The sequence below is a fragment of the Fukomys damarensis genome, unplaced genomic scaffold (genome assembly GCF_012274545.1).
Source record: "Fukomys damarensis isolate Sample0158 unplaced genomic scaffold, DMR_v1.0_HiC HiC_scaffold_5, whole genome shotgun sequence".
In the NCBI taxonomy this organism is placed as follows: domain Eukaryota; kingdom Metazoa; phylum Chordata; class Mammalia; order Rodentia; family Bathyergidae; genus Fukomys; species Fukomys damarensis.
Window position 1 is genome coordinate 4,996,327 of NW_022900917.1, and position 17,615 is coordinate 5,013,941.

At 46.5% G+C, this 17,615-nt stretch overlaps 1 protein-coding gene across 1 annotated transcript in view; it reads left to right on the forward strand.

Moving 5' to 3' along the window:
* Positions 1-17,615, forward strand: part of LOC104859135 — a 22,817-nt gene that overhangs the window by 3,258 nt on the left and 1,944 nt on the right. Inside the window, exons 3-4 of the mRNA XM_010619648.1 lie at positions 26-195; positions 15,098-15,272. Of these exons, the coding sequence (XP_010617950.1) occupies positions 26-195; positions 15,098-15,272 (345 nt within the window). The remainder of the gene's footprint in view (positions 1-25; positions 196-15,097; positions 15,273-17,615) is intronic.

Sequence of the window (17,615 nt, forward strand, 5' to 3'; positions counted from 1 at the left end):
CCCCCGCTCCCAGCCTCTCCCACAGGAAGTGACGAGGACGACTGAGGATGAGCCATGCCTGTGTTCGCGGTGGGAGTGCGCAGGCTGGGCCTGCATGAGGAAGACGTCAGAGACCTGGGGGCCCCAGAGCTGGCAGGCCCTGGCTTGCTCAGCCTTCTCTTGGAGTTCTGCCTTAATTTCTTCAGTCACTCCAAGGTAAGTTGAGTGCCTGGTGTATTCCAGCAATTGCAGCAAAAGATAGATGTGTCAGGCCTTCCAAAATATGCTTTTCAAAAGTTTAAAATGTGCTTCATATACAATATAGAAAGAATAGTTTAACTGATTTAAGAGGGAATCAGAAGGGACCGAAAACATTATCCAAAGGCATTCAAGAGACTGAGAATTTATAGATTCAAGAAAATATAAATAAAATTTCTAGGTTAGACAAAACTGTTAATTTCCCTCGCCTTAAGATGGCCGTTACTCCCCTTCCCATAATGCCCTGCTTCTCACCTAAAAAGATGGCTTCTCCCACCTAACAAAGGACAGCCTTCTTCTTCCCATGATGCCTTTCTCCTGACAAAAAGTAACCAGATACTTGCTACCTCAAGTAACCAGTGATGTCACAAGCCCCTTCTAGTGATGTCACAGGCTCCTCCAATCCCTTAATACCACCTCACTTAACTCCACCCCAGCTCCTATAAGCCCCACCTCAGTCCTATAAAAGCAGCTCTCTTTTGGGCCATATCACTCTCCTTTGATCGGAGATAGCCCGGTTCATCATCCATACAGTAAAGCTTTGTGGTTCTGGTCTGGTCTTGGTTTTCAGCTTTTTTCACCTGACACTAATAATCTGTCCCCTGCAGTTAAATTATCTACTCAACAGAATTATTTGCATTTCTATTGATGGAAAAAAAATCCTTAAGTTAAAGCACAATGTCAAAGAACTGGGGTCCTGAGCCGTGATACCTGAGATAGCACACAGGGCATATCGGAGGCCTTGGGCAGGTCTACTTCACGGTGGTCCACAGCGACAGGGCAGGAGGGTCTGAAATTCTCTCTACCTCGTTTCTTTTTTCTTTTTTCTGCCTTGTTTCTAATACGTAGTAATTTTGAGAAGAAGAAGCAGATTCTGCGAGCAATTTCATTACAAAGTTACTTCCCCAACTCCAGGAAAGAAGGAACTAAAGAAAACCGGATCCTTGATAATTAACACATATTTGGGACTTCCACGTGCCACTTCATGTGATTCTCCCGCCTGAGCAAAGTGGTTATTGGTAACCAGATCTTTTAAATTAAGAAATGCAGACTATGGGCCCGGAATTCAGCTCAGTGGTTCCGCCACCTGCTTTGTAAGCACAGCGGCCTGAGTTTGATCCCCGGTACCAAAAGAAAAAGAAAGAACGTTCCGACCTGTGAATGTCTTGTGTCTACCGCCTGCACTCCCCCTGGAGCCGCATGGGCACTCATAAAACTCGAGGCTTTCCGGAGCGTTATTCCTTAGTTAACTTGATGATATCCGGTCTACGCCTCCTCCACGCTCAGAAATCTTTGAAGCCCAGGTGCTTCACGACTGAACGGCCTCTTCCTTCCCGCTGCCCGCCTTCTACGGGGCTTCCAGACTTCCGTTTTAGCCAGTTGTCGTTGCAAGCACTTCCCCCAGAAATATTTTATAATACTAACCAATTCAGAGTGGTTCCCTCATCTTTTATAAAGCGTGTTCCTCTTTCTTCCATTGAAGACCACAGATACCTGCCCCTCTTTACCACTGCCTGTAGCCATTTTCTTGCTCTCTATTTCCCTTCCAAAGCCATTCATTTCATTCCCTGACTATGAAAGTCAGATGGATAACCTCACACACTACTCAGAGATGAGTGCTGCCTGAATGACCAGCAGCTGCTCCTGGCAAATCTGAGCCAGGATTCAACAAGCGAGCCCAAGAGCACCCTCCTCCACGGGCCACTGTGACTGGCTAGGCAGGGGTGGACAGTGCACAGACAGCCCTGGAGGACTTGGCCTCCGCGTAAGACACGTGGCCCAGGAAGCTGCTCCGTGTTGTGTTGCAAAACGTCTCCGCTCCTTCCGTATACTATAACTCAGGAAGGCCTTCCTGTGGGTCCCTCACCCCCGCCCAGCACCTTCCCCCGTGGCTCAGGCAGGAGACACCCTTACCATTCAGCAAAAATGCCAGACAGCAAGAGCACAGTCCTTCGCAGCTTGTGCAGAGCAGTTCCTTACTTGCTCACAAACAGTGACAAAATTAATGTCCTGCACTGAACTGCACTTGTGTGTGATTGTGCAGTGGCTAAGGGGCGGGCCTCAGAATCCTTACCTTCTATTCCAAATTCTGGGCCTCAGTCCTCTGCCTTTGGAATCAGAAAACTCCAGCCACAGCCCAAGAAAGAAGAAGAGGCAAGAACCCCCACTATTTCCCGCAGTCGGCCCTTGCAAGGCTTGAGAAGACTGCGGCCCCATGCACTTCTCCGGAGGCACAAGTCACACCCTTCACACCGAGTGCAGTAGCCTTTCCTTCCTCTTGTGCTGTGTTTATGGAAATGGCATGAGACCAAGACATCCACTAAATCACAGCCCATTGCAAACATTTGAACAGTCTTGTGGACTTACATGATCTCAGCTTCCAAAGTCAGCAACTACGTGAAGCTGTGGTAACTGTAGTATGTGACTGTCATGGTAACTGAAGTACGTGATGTCATGGCAACTCCAGTACGTGGCTGTTGTGGGCCAGCCAAACAGTTGAACTGGTCCCAGTCAGCTTCCATCAGTGGGCTTCCTGAGGGTCTCAAATAGGAGGTTTTAATTACCCTGTGGAAAAGGTATTTTTACTCTCTCCAGAAGGACAGGGAGGTTGAATCTACTCATCCTTCCTGAGCCAGATTCCAGAAGGCAAAGGGAGGCCCACATATCGCATACCAACATACTTTAAAGAGACCCATGAAGCTGACAAACTGGGAGAATGGGCTCTCTAGTCTTTCCTTGGACCATATACCTTCATAATGCAAAATTAAAAAAAATATCTTTAATGCTTTAATGGACTGGAAGTCAGCATAATGGCAAAGAAAGCTGAATTTTTTTGTTGTTGTTTGTTTGTTTTTGAGACAGGGTCTCACTATGTAGTTGAGACTGACCTGGAACTCACTGTGTAGCCCAGGCTGGTCTCAAACTCACAGTGATCCTCCTGCCTCAGCCTCCCACGTGTGGGATCACGGGCATGCACCACCGTGTCGGGCTAAAGAAAAGCTGAATTTAAATGGAATGTATTCAGTTCAGTTACCAAAGTTAGAGTGCGTTCTAAAGATGATTCCTAAATTAGTATACATTTCTTCCATAAAAGCATTTTCTTGTCTTTATTTCAGCACACACTAATGATATTGTTAAGGATTTTCTCAGGATTTGTGTTCTACTGACAACAAAGCCAATTTAGACAAATTTTTCTTGAATCATTATATTTCTGAGTTTTTAAAAACTAATTCTAATTCAGAAAACTTTGTCTCTTCTAACATAGTAGCAAATGAAATTGTCAACGTACTCTGTAACAATATTGAGATTCAAAAATTAACTTGTTTTAAGTTTCATGTTGAGACATTTTAATGTGATCACGTGTAATAAATTATCAGAGAAATGTCATAAATATCTCAATTTTATTTTTTTCTCAGTACTCAGGATTGAACCCAGGACCATTGTACCAAGCTACATCGTCAGCCCTTCTTTTTATGATTTGTGTATCATGTTGTATATTCTGTTTGTTTGTTTTGTTTTGTTTTGTTTTGCTTGTACTGTGAATCCAATTCGGGACGTTGAGCTTGCGAGGCAGGCGGTGAGAACCACTGAGCTAAATCCCTGACTAGCACCTCTTTTAAAATATTTTTATTTGAGACAGTCTCAGTAAGTCACTAAGTTATCCAAGCTGGGCTCAAACTTGCAATTGTCCTGTCTCAGCCTCCCAGAGTGCTGAGATTACAGGCACATTCTACCCCGCCCAGCTGACCACTTTTTCTAAAATAGTCACTTTCGTACAGTATCTATTAAGGCAGGTGTTGTATTTCTTCTAGTGAATCTTAAATACCTGTGAATTTAATTTAGCTGCTTACACAGCATTTTGTCAGTAAGCCCACCGTGCAGATGAGAGTGGTTGTGATATCAGACTTGCTGTATATTTCATCAATATTTGACTGGATGCAGAAAACTATATACATACAGTTTCAGAATTGGCCCCAACATCATTGCTATAGGCACAGTTGAGGACATTTTTTAAAGATAAACACAAACTATGTCCTTACACTGTGGGACTGCATAACTTTGTCATCTTAAATCCTAGTCTCAGCTGTGATTAATGTAAATTAACAGGTGAACATTTAGTAATTCTGGGTAAATAGATAAAGATTGTTTCACTCCTTGTCTGCCCAGAGGGAATGTTTTGAAAACCTTGGGACATTCTGTAAGCATCTTGAGTATAGACCCCCACCCTGCCTGTCCCCTTATAAAAAGGACCTCAGCCCCTCAGCTGGTGCCTCTCTGAGCTACTTGGCTCTGGGAGTGCCATCTGGCCAGACTAATAAAGGTCCCTTTCCACCGTGTCTGTTGTGTTCCCGGGTGAATCCCGTGGCTGTGGAGATTTGGAGCGGTAAAGTCGAGCTCTTCGGAGCGGTAGAATCAAGCTCCTCGGAGTGGTAGTAAGGCCCTTGGTCTTACATTTTGAAAGCCCTCGGTGGCTTTTGAGCTCCTTGGAATGCAGTAAGGCCTTAGGTCTTACAACACGATACACAAATCATTTCTGTATTTCAGCCAACATTCGCCTTTGCACATGTTCCTCCTTACCTACCCTGCTTGGGCTGTTATCAGAGGCCTGCTATAGTGATCTTCTAATTACTCAACAAAGCTGAATGTTTCTACTTCATTTTTTGAGAATGTGCTAAATTGCATTGAACATTTTTGTGTAGAGCGCAGCGCTTTGCAACCCTAACTTCAGTACAGTCTGAAGGCTGACAGAGAATTAGTATCACGCCTCCCACAGGTCACAGACCCTGCCCTGCAGCAGGCAGGAGATCTGCAGGCTACAAGGAAGGTGCCATTGCGGGCCTGGCTTCCGGCCCCAGATTCTGGTGGTTCCTTGGCCTGTGTGACGAGCCCAGCTCCACGCTTACACTGCCTTCTGGCTGTGTGTATCTGGGTCCAAATTCCCCCTTCATACTAGCACACCGGTCACACCTGATTGGGAGCTCCCCTACTCACCACATCGGCAGAGGACTATGTCCAAAGAACCCTTTTGCACAAGGTCATGTTCTGAATGGGGGCAGATGCTGTTCAACCCACAAGACACACGTTCGCAATTCATCAGCCTTGAAATGTTTACTGCACTCACATAGCATTCTTTTCCTTTTCTAAACACTCCATAGTTCCATGTAGATCACATAATTTCTACTTTACAACCATGGGGCAAGAGAAACAACGTGACATTCCTAAGGTTGTGCATTGTACCAGCCATTCGCTCCGAGTGTCCTAACTCCCAGGCCAGTGGTTTTGCTCCAGTAGATTGCATTGTGCTTCTTCACGTGTGATTTATGTATTTATTTTTGGTACCAGGGATCGAACTCGGGTCCTTGCACTTGCGAGGCAGGTGGTGGCACCACTGAGCTAAATCCCCTTATTTTTCTAAGGACACCTTTATTTGGCTATTGCTCTAATTCCCACCCAAACTGAATGTTTACAAGCAATGTAATCTTGCCTCTGTGCTCATAGAAATCCCAGTTTGAGCTTTTATGATTGTGTTTGGCCCAAAGAGCGCAACAAACCCTTCAGAGTTGCTGCTGGGTTCTCAGCCTCTGGAGGCGACTCAGGTGGCTGGTGATCCTGAGCCAGGCCTGGATTCCTCAGAGTAAGGAAGGTGGCCCTGGCTGATGGAATCTCAGCACTGCACAGGGACAACGCAGGGAAAAGGCAGAAAATCTGAGGCTCGAAGGCCAGGCAGAAGTTGGCTAATGTTCCAGCCGGCCGCATACCAGCTGTTAAGTAGCATTTCAGATTTAACAGTATCATGCAAAAATACTATTGTAGATTGGTAAGTTAATTAGATATCTTGTAGGCAGTTTGACAGGGCTGGCCCTGAAGGAGCCAACATGGAGGACAATCAAGACACATTCACTGTAGCCGGGTGTGGTGGCACACGCCTGTGATCCCAGCACTCGGGAGGCAGAGGCAGGAGGATCACTGTGAGTTCGAGACCAGCCTGAGCTACATAGTGAGTTCTAGTTCAGTCTCAACTACATTGTGAGACCCTGTCTCAAAAACTAAAAAACAAAAACAAAAAAAGACATTCACTGAAGGCCAGCATTGTAAAAAGAGGAATCACCACACCCACAAAGGATGAATAGCAGTGAGTGGTATTCTAAATAGGTATCAATCATCTGGGTGAGGACCAAAGTCTTCCAGGAAAGATCCCTGATCCGCCCCTTGCCACAGAAGACCCTTGCTCATTCCTTATACGCTTACTCTGTGACTTGTTTCCCCATTGGATCCCCACTTAGTATTACCTAAGGGACTGTACTTGCCATAATCTTATTGATTGTTCATAGTTTCGTACACCTGGTGATTTCTCAATGGATCAGTATTACCTAAACTACTGTGCCTGAAATCTTGTTGGTTGACGATAGTTTCGTCTCACCTTGAACCCTCCTCACCTCCTGTCTTGGTCCCATAAAACACCTTTGAGAACAACCCACTTTCCCATCCCCCCTTCCGTGTCTCTTAGAAACTTTCTCTCTCTCAATAAATTTCCCCTACTCTTAACCTCTGTTGTTACTAGAATTCATTCTTCGATTTTAGAGAACATGGACTCACACTTCGGATCCTAGCGGGTCTGGAGTTGCATCTCTTCCCCCGTTATTGGTATCGCCATCAAAATATGTGCAAAGATCACAAAGTGCCCTAGAACACTTCTTCCTGGACTTCCTGCTGCTCCGACTTAGAATCCGTCTTTTTTCTTGTTTTGTACAATTCTATACATCTTGTTGATAGAACTTCACTTTTGGGGGGACCTTACACCTCGTTTCTATCGTCCTGTGATTTTTGCTCACTGTCCTGTACAGTACAGTGCTATAATTTTATGTTCTGTTACACACTACAGTCCGGCATGTAAGAGTTGTGCAAATAAAGCCAAAGCCATCAAGGTGGCGTTTCCTTTGACCATTTCTCTGTGCCGAATGTATACACACTCTACACAAGTACACACTGGACGATGGAATCATTCGGTAACCCGGCCTCAGGACTGGAGCCCCTCCTTAAATGGGGAGCGCGCAGTGCGACCGCCGAGGCCAAGGCTCCTGGCTGCTCATCGGGAGGCGAAGAGCAGAACAGATCGGGAGTTGTAAGTAGAACCAGTTGGAGACTTTTAAGCCATTCCGACGTTCTTCCTCAAGGAAAGCGGCGCCTGCCAAGGATCACTCCGCACGCAGAGCTCATACAAGAGATCTTTATTAAAGGCCCACAGCGGCACGGTGGCCGCTGGGCGCAAATGAAACAAAGAGAGGAGAGCCGGGAAGGGGCTTGGTTATACAGTGGGTGACTGGTGTGGGCAGTCGGGGGTCCTGCCGGCTTCAGGGGCCCCTCTCGGACCTTCACTCCTTATTCAGACCAGCCTTCTTTGCGCGCCAGTTTTACGACCGGTGACGCGCGTGAGGTAGGAAGCGGAAACTTTAAAGTGAAGTAGGAAGTTATTCATCCGAAGGGGCCAGCCATTCCAAGGCGCTTGTCTGACACTTCTTACGCAGAAATTCTGACTCAGTAGCCGGGGCTGAGGTCTGAGCATCTGTATTTATAGGAAGTCCCCGACAGTTAAGGCACAGCCAAGCTGAGAGGCCCCTGTACTCCCTGATGTTCCCCGAGTCTGCACGCTTGATGGTTTGAATATGGGGTAAAAGATTCCCTTGGAAGACTTCAGAAGGGTAGACTTTGTAGGGGAAGACAAGACAGGGCTGGGTGGCCCATAAGAGGGTCAGGACCACCCCACTGCGGCTAGCAGGACCCCTGGGATCCGCCCCACACTGAGAAGACACTCTAGAAGTATCTGCCGTCCTCGAAGACTACGTCGAACGGCAGGTCAATTTGCTTCTGTGCTCTACTAGATCAAAAATCAGAAGAGCAGCAGAAACTCGAAAGACTCCCTTTCTTAATAATTCGTCCGCCCGTGAAATATTTATTAGAGTGCGTTCATGTGTGCTACAAAACATCCAGCCGTTGCACGAGTAACTATGGGACTCACAGCGCGTCTCAGGCACCGCCAGGAACTTGAAATCTAACAGTAAACAAAATCTGGAAAGAGACCATCGGCGATGGAGCGAGCGCCGCCGAGAAGAAATGAAGCAGGGTGCGGAGTAGGGGAGGGGCAGGGTGGGCAGGGCTTGCCTGTTGGGACAGACAAAGACTTATCGGAGGTGAATCTGAGCAGAGGATGTAGCGGGGGAAAGGAAAGGGCATGACAATGTACCTGCCGAGGAACTTCCCAAGTAAAAGGAGCGGCCAGCTGACAGCCACATTTTCCAGGAAATCCCAAGAAGCATCGTCGCTTAGAATGTGATTATTTGGTCAAAGAATCTATATAATCTCTCGCTTTGCCCGATTTAAAAATTATTCAAAACTGGAACCCAGAGCCCGCTTAGGTAAAGCTCCAGTGCAGGGCAGACGGCTTTGGGGAAGTGTGGGTTCCACGGAGGGGTCCTTCCCGACCCGATTTAGCAAGAAAGGGGCAAGCACCCCACAGTCAGGGGAGCCACGGCGTTGCTTTCCTCCCCCAAGGGCACACCCCTCTGCAGAGGGGCTCGGGAGGAGCGGCCACAGGGCAGCAGCAGCCTCAGAGCTCAGCACTGGGATGTGATTCCCTTTTTATCATTTTTGGACCGGTCCCCTTTCCAATTAGGGATCACAGCTGCTAGAAGAAAGTGCTGTCTGTTTAGCAGGCTGAAGGCACAATGGCTCACTCAGGCCATCAATGGGAGTCATTGTTCAGAAAATATTGCCATTGAGATGTTAAAAATGCTAATGGAATTAATTTCTCTTTCCGTGCTGATTGTCAACCAGCTCTCCCTCCCTCCCTCTCTCTAAATAAAGGAGGAGGCTTTCATTTTCATTGAAGTGAACCAAAAACATTTCTCAAGAAAGTACAGATCCAGAATATTAGACTGCCAGGGAGTTTTGATATTATTTACTTAGCTAGCGTGCTCAGAGAGGAGAAAGCAGCCCGGAGAGGCCGAGCTCCTTGCCTGGGGCAGCCCCGCCTCTTCAAGCGGGCGGCACTAGGATGGGTTCCTCACCCCCTCTGTACCATTCTCAACCTGGTAGGCTGCACCTTCAGAAAGGTTTCTACTGGGGGATGTGTAGTTCGCCGTCACATTTTCCCTGCCATGTAGAAGGGCCGAGGAAATTTTCTTCAGTGCTCACAGCAGTCTTCTGTTGAATCCATGGCTCTTTCCTGGGGTCCCCTGGGGATCAGGAATGTGCTGACTCAGGAACGCACGCACGCTTGGGGGCAGCTGGCTCTGTGACTGGGGTGGACTGCAGAGCTCAAGGCCCGAGAATCCGTGGGTTCACACGTCCAGCGGATTGGGTCAGCCATTTGTGGCTGAGAAATCACCCCCCACATCGCCTCGTTTAAATAAAGGATCCCGCCAGCGTGCTCCAAAATAAAGGCAGGGTTCAGTTCAGGCTGGGATTGTGAAAGCTCCGTCTGTGTGGCTGGAACTCTACTGCCCTTCCCAGGAAACACAATCGTGGTCACAGATACGGCTCTAGCGCAATAAAAAGAACAATGAATTTGAAATTTATGAAATTTGTGTATTTTGCTGAGCTAAGAGGCCCACGCCTGTAATTCCAGCATTCTGGGTAGAGGAGGGCAAAGGATCACAAGTTCAAGTCCAGCCGGTACAACTTAGCAAGATCCTATTTCCAAATAAAAAATAAAGGACAAAGGATGTAGCTCAGTGCCAGGACTTGGGGTTCAATCCTCAGTACCCCCCTCACAAAAGTAAGGATGCGTATTTGTATTTATATTTCATTCAGTCATTTATGCAAGAAAAACATTAAGACTTACTAAAAGCCAGCCCGCTCTTGGGCAAGGAGAGACAATGTTCAGCTGCGACAGACTTGAAAGCTTCATTTTTATATCCCTCAGCCTGTTTTATCTGTAAAATGGACAATCTTGAGATCTTCACACACAAATGTTAATAGCTTACACTGAATGTTTCAAGAAGATTTTAAATAAACTCTTCTTCATGGAGATTCGCTAATGACAGCTGTCTACCATGCACCGTGATGATGTTGGAATCAGAGTACCCCAAGACTGAGCGGCTCAAAGGCAGACATTGACTTCTCAGGTGGCCGAGCACAGGGACCCTCGCCTGTTTATCCCAGCACTTGGGAGGCTGAGGCAGGAAGATTGCCACGAGTTCAAGGCCAGCCTGAACCATGTAGTGAGACCCTGTCTCAAAAACAGAAAAAAAAATCTCACCGTGGGAGGCCAAGAGGAAGTCCAGTGGTGGGCAGAGAGATAGAGAGGGTGCTGCGCTGCGGACGGCCAAGGGCAAGGTGCCAGCAGTGCAGAGCCTGCTGAAGGCCCTCTTCCCGGCCTACAGAAATCTAGCCCCTTATATGTCCTTAGGCAGTGTTAAGACAAAGCAGGAGAGCTCTGGTCTCTCTTGCTCTTCTTGTGAGGATGCGGATCCCATCATGGGGACTCCATCCTCACGATCTCCTAAAAACCTGATGAACCCCAAGCCCCCCTCCAACCTTCCTTGAGGGATAAGATGTGAGCACGTGAATCTGGGGAAGACAAAATGCGGACCAAAGCACATGCGGTCCTTGGCTTTTCTCAGTCCTGCAGGTGTGCGGTGGATTCCTCTGCGTTAGCGGTCGCAGAGGCGCCGCAGGGGTAAGCAGGGCGGGCCCAAGTCCCCAGGGCCAGGACACGCCGGCTCTGGGATTCAGGTCCTCCGCTCACTCTGCAGTCTCTTCTAGGAAACGGACCCCAATTCAGCTGAGCAGCAGAACGCCTCGACAGGCAAACTAACCACGCCGCTTGTAAGATGTCCCAGCCTACAGCACTCTGCGTTCCAAGGCTCTTGGCCAAGGCCAAGGCCTCGTCTCCTGATGCGAACTCCAGGTCGTCAGAGCAATCCTGAAACCCTCTCTGCGGGTCAGCCTGCCTACGCACTGCACAGCTTCACCGAGAGACGTTACATTCTCTGTTTTTTTGTCTAGAGCCAGGAAATTTCCGAATGATAAACTCATAGAAATAAAGTTGATCTGAGGCTCAAACAAAGAATTCCAGGAGCTGACCTTTGTAGGCCTAGACATTTTCTTAAACACACACAAACACACACACACGCATCACCCCACCGTGCAGTCCAGAATCCAACGTGGAGGTGCACATTTCTGGGCCGTGGCATTTTGAATGTCCTCTGTGTTGTCTTTTACACACAGCAAACCCCTCATGTGGTCTCTTTCTGCTTAGCCTTAAAACAACCCTGCAAAGGAACTAGAAAAGGTGCCATGGCTCTCCCTTACAGATGAGAAAACCCCGACCCTAGGACATCATCGATGAAGGCTGAGGTGGACCCCGGGCCGTGTTGCAAGGTTGAGCAGCCTCCCGGTTACCGCCTCCTCCCCATGCTTTCTCCTCTCTCCTTCCCTCCCCGCCTTTTCTTGGGTCCTCATTCGCTATCAGAGCTCCTTGAACTAAGCCAGGCAGACGTTAGCTTCAGCCATTGAAGGCAAATATGTGTCCTCACCGCTGTTGCAGTATCTAAAGCAATAACTCTGCGAGCCTGGCCTATGCCAAACTTAGATTTAGTCTCCATTTCATCTCCTAGAAGCTGCTCCTCCTGACGTCTCAGCTGTCGGCCACACTTTTCTTGGCTCACGTGGATAAACGTGTACTGTGTACGTTACTGTTTTTCTTCGTAAGGTTTGAGTGGGACAGCAGCCAGCATTGTCAGGGTTACTGTTAGTAACAGTAACGGAAAGAGGAGACAGGAAACAGAGCATGAGAAAACTTAACAAATGGATTCGTAAGTCAGTTACCAATTTCCACTTTGGTTCCTTCCAGAAGGGAGGAAAAGTAGACTCCGCAAAGTATGTGGAAAGACATGCTACTCTTCCAGACATCAGCAGGGTTAGGAAGGTGAGGATCGGAGTAGGGGGTGGTGAGGGCCTACTGGAGGCCCTGGGCTGAACACAATGCCAAGATTTCCATAGGTATAACCAGTGATGGGTGATTGAGAACTGAGTATAGATATGTTGGATTTACCAAGTGTATGTGATGATGAAAATAGTTTCTCACACAGTAAACATTTCTCACAGAAAAGAAATAGACATTTTCTCACAAAACTAGGAAACAGACTGAGAAAATGTTTCTACAATGAACATCACAGAATGTTTTGTGGATTGTAGTTTTCTCAGCTACATCTATAAAAAACAAGAAATAAAAACTCCAGATAAAATGTTTTCTTCACATTGGCATAGCAACTAATAGTTTATCAAATACCTTGGTGACATTACCTCAGCACATGATGTTTTGTCACCCTGCCTCTGAATTTCACCCAATGCCTTCCGGCCCTCAGTTATGTAGTTCATAAGATACGTGGATAGAATAAAGCTTTTCCTGTTTTAACTCCCATTTTCCGCATTCTTTTCATTCCTATTTTCTCTAAAGACTGGCTACAGGGCAGAAGGGAAAGTCGCCTCCCTCTTCCTGGGCCTCACTGAGTCCCAGGACATTTTTGTCTTCCCAAATGGATCCCAGACCAGGGCATGCTGGGAGTACAGCTCATGTTACCTCAACTGAGCACGCATCAGGCTCGGAAGTGCTGGTGAGGCGAGGACAAAGCAAGACCATGCTCAAAAGTAAACCTAAGTTAGGGCAACAGCTTATCTCCATTCCAGCAGAACTGCTATGACCCTGGTTTCCTTGAGCAGAGCTGAAGTCATCACCTGATTTTCCAGTAACATCTACACCATTTTACTCACGTGTCGTCAGTATACTGGAGACAGATCATCACCCTCATTGCACCCTCTCTGCATTTCTTCCTTTTGAACAGTCGTGTCTTCCCCCAACTCTCGGCCCATGTGGAGTGGGAAGGATGAATCGAATCCCTGTGAGCTGGAGAGACACAAATCGATCTGTGGCTCAAAGGGGGCTATTGAGGAATGAGCCAATGATGTCAGCAGGTCAAAGAGTCTTGACCTTCAGGATTTCTGTGGAGACTCAAAAAAAAGGAGCCCTTTGTTCTCTGTGATAGCAATTTCTAGTCTGAAACTGCTGACCATTTTAACCACTACATTTGAATTAGTTTCCTGAAAATGAACCCAAACCTGAGGAAGCCAGAACCAAGAGGGCGGGGGAACAGGGCCCATTTTCTGATGGTCTCCTTTGCACTGATGGATCCAGCCTTTCTGAATCTAGGAAGACAGCCAGGTTCTAAGTTTTAAAGCCAGTAAATCCCCTTTTGCCTATAAAAGTGTGATTTGAGATTGTAGTTGAATAATGTGCTTTCGATTAATGTGCTTTAGAATTCAAAACTCTATTAAGAAATTGATATATCATTTTACCATTTGCCAAAGATGATTAGAAAAAGAAAGCTGCCTTTTTAAGAGACTTAACATATGGCATTTTTAATGAAACTTATGACTTGGAAAAAATAATTTGACTATCATTTTTAAAAATATCCGTTTCCTCCAGTTGAAAAAAATGTATAGAAGTTGGAAAAAAGTATTGGCATAAGAATAATTATTACATAGTTTAAAAAATCTCTATGGTGTATAGTATATACACCTTTTCTCCCAGTTAGGTGCATCTGTTTTATTCATCTTTAAAATGAACCTTTTTTTTTCTTTATTTTCTTTTTTTTTTTTTTTTTTTTTTTTTTTTTTTTGAGACAGGGTCTCACTATGTAGTTGAGACTGACCTGGAACTCACTATGTAGCCCAGGTTGGTCTCGATCTCACAGCGATCCTCCTGCCTCAGCTTCCAGAGTGCTGGGATTACAGGTGTGCACCACCATGCCCAGTTTACAGTGAACCAATTTTAAGGTTTGTGTCTATGAATTTTCCACTACTATAACAAGTACCAGAGATGATCAACTTATATAGAGAAAGGCTATTTTGTCTGCGGATTTTAAAGGTTTGGGTCATGATTGATTAGCTTTCTTGCACAAATGAGTAGCAGGCCACTTGCATGCAGAAAGTAGGAAAAGAGATGAGGAGCAAGGAGAGGCCCCACAGCCTGCCTGGAACCCAGCTGCCCGGAGGACTCCCACCCCAGTCCACCTGCCGCAGGTTCTGCCCCTCCTACATGGGGCCAGCTGAGAACAGAGCCTGCACCACACGGGTCTGCGCAGGAGCTGAAGATCCCGACAGATCGGCCATCGCCTATTTCGCTGTTGCTGTTTTCTACTTCATTAACTTCTGCTGATAAATTTCTTTCTTTCCTTCTACTTGTGTTTTAATTACTAGGGATTTTTTTTATTCCCCTAATGCCATACCTTTCCCTATTTTTCTCCCTGTAGTACTATTTTTAATTTTTTTTTCTGTTTTTCTTTGTAAAATCTCTATCTCTTCTTATCTGCCTAAATGTAGGACTTTTTTTTTTTTGTATCAGGGATCGAACTCAGGGCCTTGCGTTGGCCAGACAGGCACAGTGCCACTGAGCTGTATTCTGGGCCCTTAAATTTTTGTTATGCAAAAAGTTAGTGTATTTCAGTTATAAAAGTTTCTAAGCTCTATAATGATTACTATTTCATTAATGAGTGATTTGGACATTTAACTTTTCAGTTGAGTTTTCCATCTGGTAACTTCTCTGTTTTCCTCTTGCTGTTTTCTGTGCTCTGTGGTTAGAGGAAGTAGTCTGTACTGCAGACTGATATTGACATTTGGTTTTCACCAACATGGAGTGGAGGCATGGTTTAGAGATTGATGCAGGATTGGTTTTGGCAAAAAAAAAAAAAAAAAATGTATATTCACCAGAAAAAATGTACACTTGGTAATTGTAGGCTTTGATCCACCTTGCTCATTGTGTTACTCAATTTTTCTAAATCTCTTTTCATTTGCATTTCAGTTCGATCTGTTCATTACTCAACAAATGTTTATTAAGTGACTACTACATGCCAGGCACAACTTCAGGACCCTGGGGTAGGAAGAATCGGCAACAACAAAAAGTGTTCTTGTCATCGTCAAGCTTGATTTCCCGTGGGAGACAGCCTGATAGAGGAAGAGGAAGAAAAGGAAGAGAGGTGAGGAGGAGAGACAGAGGGGAGAATTCCTAGATAGAACTTTTGATGGTGATCTCGTTACCAAAAAAACAAAGAAGAAAAGACATGGAGCTCCGCACTGGGATCTCAGCAGAGGGGACAAGAAAGGGCTCCCTGGAAGGCTCAATCTCAGTAAAGACGCTGGAGCGCCGGCCCATCCCAAAGTAGGAAAGTCCTGACACGGTGTGCCTGGTGTGTCCAGGAATAAAAAGGAGGGACATAGCCGGGCGTGGTGGCGCACGCCTGTGATCCCAGCACTCGGGAGCCTGAGGCAGGAGGAGCGCTGTGAGTTCGAGACCAGCCTGGGCTACATAGTGAGTTCCAGGTCAGTCTCAACTACACAGTGAGACCCTGTTGCAAAAAAAAAAAAAAAAAAAAAAGAGAGGGAGCTGCAAAGGCAAGAGGAAACCAGTGCAGGGGAGGAGGAAAGGCTGTGCTGGGGTGTGGGAAGGAGATGGCAGCCTAGAGCTGTTCCAGTCATCTGGCTTGCAGTATGAGTTGGGGAAGAGTCGCTGGAGGGATGTGAGTGTGATAAATGTGGACACAACTCTCACCGGGTTGTCAAGAGCCATCCTGCATAATTTTGGGGAAAAATCATTTCATGATTGCATTATGATTAGGGCTGTCTAAACCCAGCATCTTCTTGCCCGAGACCCAGCTATGGCATGCAGAAACATAGCTCCATTTTGCCTCTGGTCACAGATGAGGCCTCAGTGATCCTGTAATACTGTGATGCCCAAGGGCAGGAGTACATCAGCTGAAGACACCCTGGGTGGAGCAGTAATAAGAAAAGAGAAAGGCTTCCCCGGGGAAGGACAGATTCCTTATCAGCCTGCTAGGTCGTCCCACCTACTACGGTCAGAATGCTTTGCCCACCCCACCGTCCTCATCAACATGAAACCTTCTTCTGCAGCCTAAGATCCTCATCAGCACAGGATCACCACTGCCCTCTAAGTCACCCAATACCTCCTCCGATTATCATGTGCACCCAATAAACAGTGGCCAGCTCAGAGTGTCTCTGTCTTTGCCTGCTCTGAGGCACTGACCTTCCAGCCCCCCACGTCCTTTGTGTATGTGTTTTTTTTTTTTTTTTTTTTTTTTTGTACCAGGGATCGAACTCTGACCTTGCACTTGAGACCTTGCACTTGCAAGGCAGGTGGTGGCACCACTGAGCTAAATCCCTGGCTGCCTCCATGTCCTTTGAAATTAAGCAAGTCTATTGTCTTTCTTTAGTCCTTGTCATCAGGCCCCCTTTCTAGGCAGTCGGAGGATTCATTACCCTCAGAGACCAGGTCACTCCGGATTTTTCTTTTAAACCAGCTCTAGCAGGCAAAGGTGAGAAGAAGGGAGAGTTAGAAGGAATTGCAATGCACTTTTTTGAAAAAAAGCTACCATGGCCTGGGTTGGAATAGGAGCAGTGGAGGTGTCGACAAAAAATGAATTCTGGGTATCATGAAGGGGCAGCTGGCACGGTTTGCTGGCAGGATACATGTGGAGCCGGGAGAGAAGAAAGGACTCAAAATGACTTTCAGGATTTTGGCCTGAGCTGCTAGGAGGAAGAGTAGCCAATTTTGAAGTGGGATGTGATGAAGACGGGGCGGATGTGGGAGAGGAAGACCAAAGCTGGGTGTGTAGTGCAAACGCTGAGTATTTCCTGGCCCCATCCAAGCAGCCTTGTCAAGAAGCAGATAGGATCTACTGGTTTGAAGTTGAGCAGGGCACGTTGGGACCAGTGATGTGAGGGGAAAGCCAGCAGAAGTGGTGCCCTGAAGGGAAGGATATGTGAAGGAGCAGCGTGCTAAATGCAGAAATTAGGTTAATGATGCATAGAGGGAGGACTAAGGTCGGAGGCTGCGGTATTACAGCAACCCGTGCACACCCATAGTCAGAGAAGCAGCAAAACTCGTGGTAGCCAAATTTTGGAAAGGGCCGGTGTGCCCATCAACATATGAATGGATAAAGAAAACATGGCATTTATACAGAGCGGAGTACTATTCTGCCATAAAAGGACAAACTCAAGTCGTTTGGAGAAAAATAGCTGCTCCTTGAGACCATAATGTTCAGTGAAGTAAATCAGGTACAGAAGCTTAAATATTACACGGTTTCCCTATATGAGAAACTCAAAATATAAAGAGCGAAATAAAAGAAAGGTGACAGGAAATAAAAAGATCTTTTTCAAGTTGAAAGGGAAATAACAGGCAAAGGGAGGTGGGTCAAGGATGTAGCTCAGTGGTGCTGCCGCCTGCCTCGCAAGCACAGGGACCTGTGTTCAATCCCCAGCACCCAAAACAAGACAAACAAACAAATATATATATATATATATAT